Consider the following 2279-nt stretch of genomic DNA (forward strand, 5'->3'; position numbering starts at 1 on the left):
TTTTTTCCGGGAAAAAGTGAATGGTGAGAAAATTAAGAGAGACTGGATTTGCTATTCCCCATCAACTAGTAAGGATTTCTGCGCCCATTGTAAATTGTTTAATTAAAAATGTGGAATTGGAGCATCTGCTTTGATGTCATTAGGATATGATGATTGGAAACACGATACAAGAGACTTAGCTCGCCATGAAACAAGTGAAACCCACATTCAATCAATTGAAACTCTTTTAACACGTAGGAAAGCTGGAGAGCACATTAGTAAGAGGCTCACAGAGCAATTTGAATCAGAGAAAAAGTACTAGAATGACATACTGTTGCGTATTCTTACCGTAATCAAAATGTTAGCATCGCGTGGGTTGTCATTCCGTGGCAGTAACGAAATTGTGGGTTCTGTCCACAATGGCAATTATTTAGGTTGCTTAGAGCTAGTTGCTGAGTTTGACCCATTGCTTGCAGAATATATTCAGAAAAGAGCGAACAAAGGCCGAGGTCATGTGTCATATCTGTCATCAACTATATATGATGAATTTATTCATGTGTTAAGTCGTGACGTTTTGAACAACATTTTAACTGAGATTAAAGAAGCAAAATACTTTGCAGTTAGTGTTGACTCAACACCAGATATTTCACATGTAGATCAGCTTACCATTATATTCCGTTACACGACTTCTAAAGGGACCAGTTGAACGTTTTGTGACATTTATCCCTATAGAAGAGGAAGGATTAGCAACAAAGTTACTTGATTTTATGGAAAATACTGGCATTTCAATTAAAGACTGCCGAGGTCAATCCAACGATAATGCTGCCAACATGAGTGGCCGTTTCAATGGCATGCAAGCAAAAATAAAAGAACATAATAACTTAGCTGAATACCATGTTGTGCTCATTCGCTTAACCTTGTTGGTCAATGTGCTGTAGGATGTTGTTCTGAGGCTGTAACGTTTTTTGACTTTGTAAATAAGCTGTTTGTATTTTTTTCTGCCTCCACCTCTCGTTGAAATCGTTTGATGGCAGTTTTAAAACCACTTAATATGCTTACCTTAAAAAGGTTACCTGATACCAGATGGTCAGCACATTATGATGCTGTGCACTCCCTCCAGGTTGGCTATACGCAAGTGAAGTCTACACTGGATATCATGTGTCAAGGTATGTCCCAAAAGCCAGAAACACGATTTGAAGCCGCACGATTGAAAGTTATAATGAGTCATCATGAAACAGGTATCCTAGTTCAATTGTGGTCAAAAATTCTGAATAGGTTCAATTTAACTAGCAAGTACTTACAAGGGGCAGACATGGATCTCAACACCGCTACGGAACTGCTTCGTTCTTTGGGTGATTTTGTTCATTAACTTCGGAGCCAGTTCACAGCATTTGAAAAGGAAGGAAAGGATCTGGGTACCTATTCGTACAAAGGTGAATCAAGGCGAAAGCGCAAGAGGAACCAGAGATGGGATTATGGTGACTCAGAAGACCTAGAGTTATCCCCTTCTGATAAGTTTAAAGATCAGTGTTTTTTTCCTATAGTTGATCAATTGTTAGTTGCTCTTAAACAGAGGGCTAATGCACATGATACAGTCAGCAAAAGGTTTGGTTTTCTTAAAAATCTACAATCTTTGTCCAATGATGGTATGAGAGATTATGTTTCATTTGTATGTGAAACATATTTTGAAGATGTTGAACCTAACTGTCATGGTGAATTTATTCACTTCACTTCTCTGTTTGCCAAATTGTCACCGCCCAATGAAACTGATTGTGTTGAACTGCATATGTACACCTTTCTAGTTAAGAATAGTTTGACCGATACCTTTGTGAATGTCTACACTGTGTTGAGAATTTATTTGTCTCTTATGGTCACAAACTGTACTGGAGAAAGATCTTTTTCAGTCCTTAAAAGAGTTAAGAATGAACTTAGATTAACAATGGGACAACCTCGCTTAGATGATTTGGCTTTATTATGCATTGAAAGTGACATAGTTAGATAAAGAGATTTCGCAGTAGTGATCATGAAGTTTGCTTCAAAAAAAGCCAGAAAAATCAATATATAAAAAACTATTTTAAAGTTAATTGATTAACTAAATAGTACATAAATTATGCTACAATTTATATTTATTGTTTTTTTTTATACTTTCAAAAGAAAAATATATGAAGATTCTAGCTTCAGCTAAATATTTGACACCATCAACAATACTAAAAATGATATATGTTTGCTTATATTGCTAAATGCAATCCTATTCCAATATAAATTAAATATTGTTATTGGTGCTTTTGTAATGTTAGACT

General features: G+C 35.8%; 1 protein-coding gene across 1 annotated transcript; it reads left to right on the forward strand.

The window, feature by feature from the left end:
• The first annotated feature begins 337 nt into the window (after nucleotides 1–337).
• LOC136083043 (uncharacterized) lies at nucleotides 338–1981 on the forward strand. Its single transcript, XM_065802451.1, has 4 exons — nucleotides 338–631; nucleotides 675–913; nucleotides 1048–1192; nucleotides 1361–1981. The coding sequence occupies exons 1-4, from the start codon at nucleotides 338–340 to the stop codon at nucleotides 1979–1981; spliced, it is 1299 nt and encodes a 432-aa protein (XP_065658523.1).
• The last annotated feature ends 298 nt before the right edge of the window (nucleotides 1982–2279 follow it).

Source organism: Hydra vulgaris, chromosome 08, assembly GCF_038396675.1.
Source record: "Hydra vulgaris chromosome 08, alternate assembly HydraT2T_AEP".
NCBI classification, from domain to species: domain Eukaryota; kingdom Metazoa; phylum Cnidaria; class Hydrozoa; order Anthoathecata; family Hydridae; genus Hydra; species Hydra vulgaris.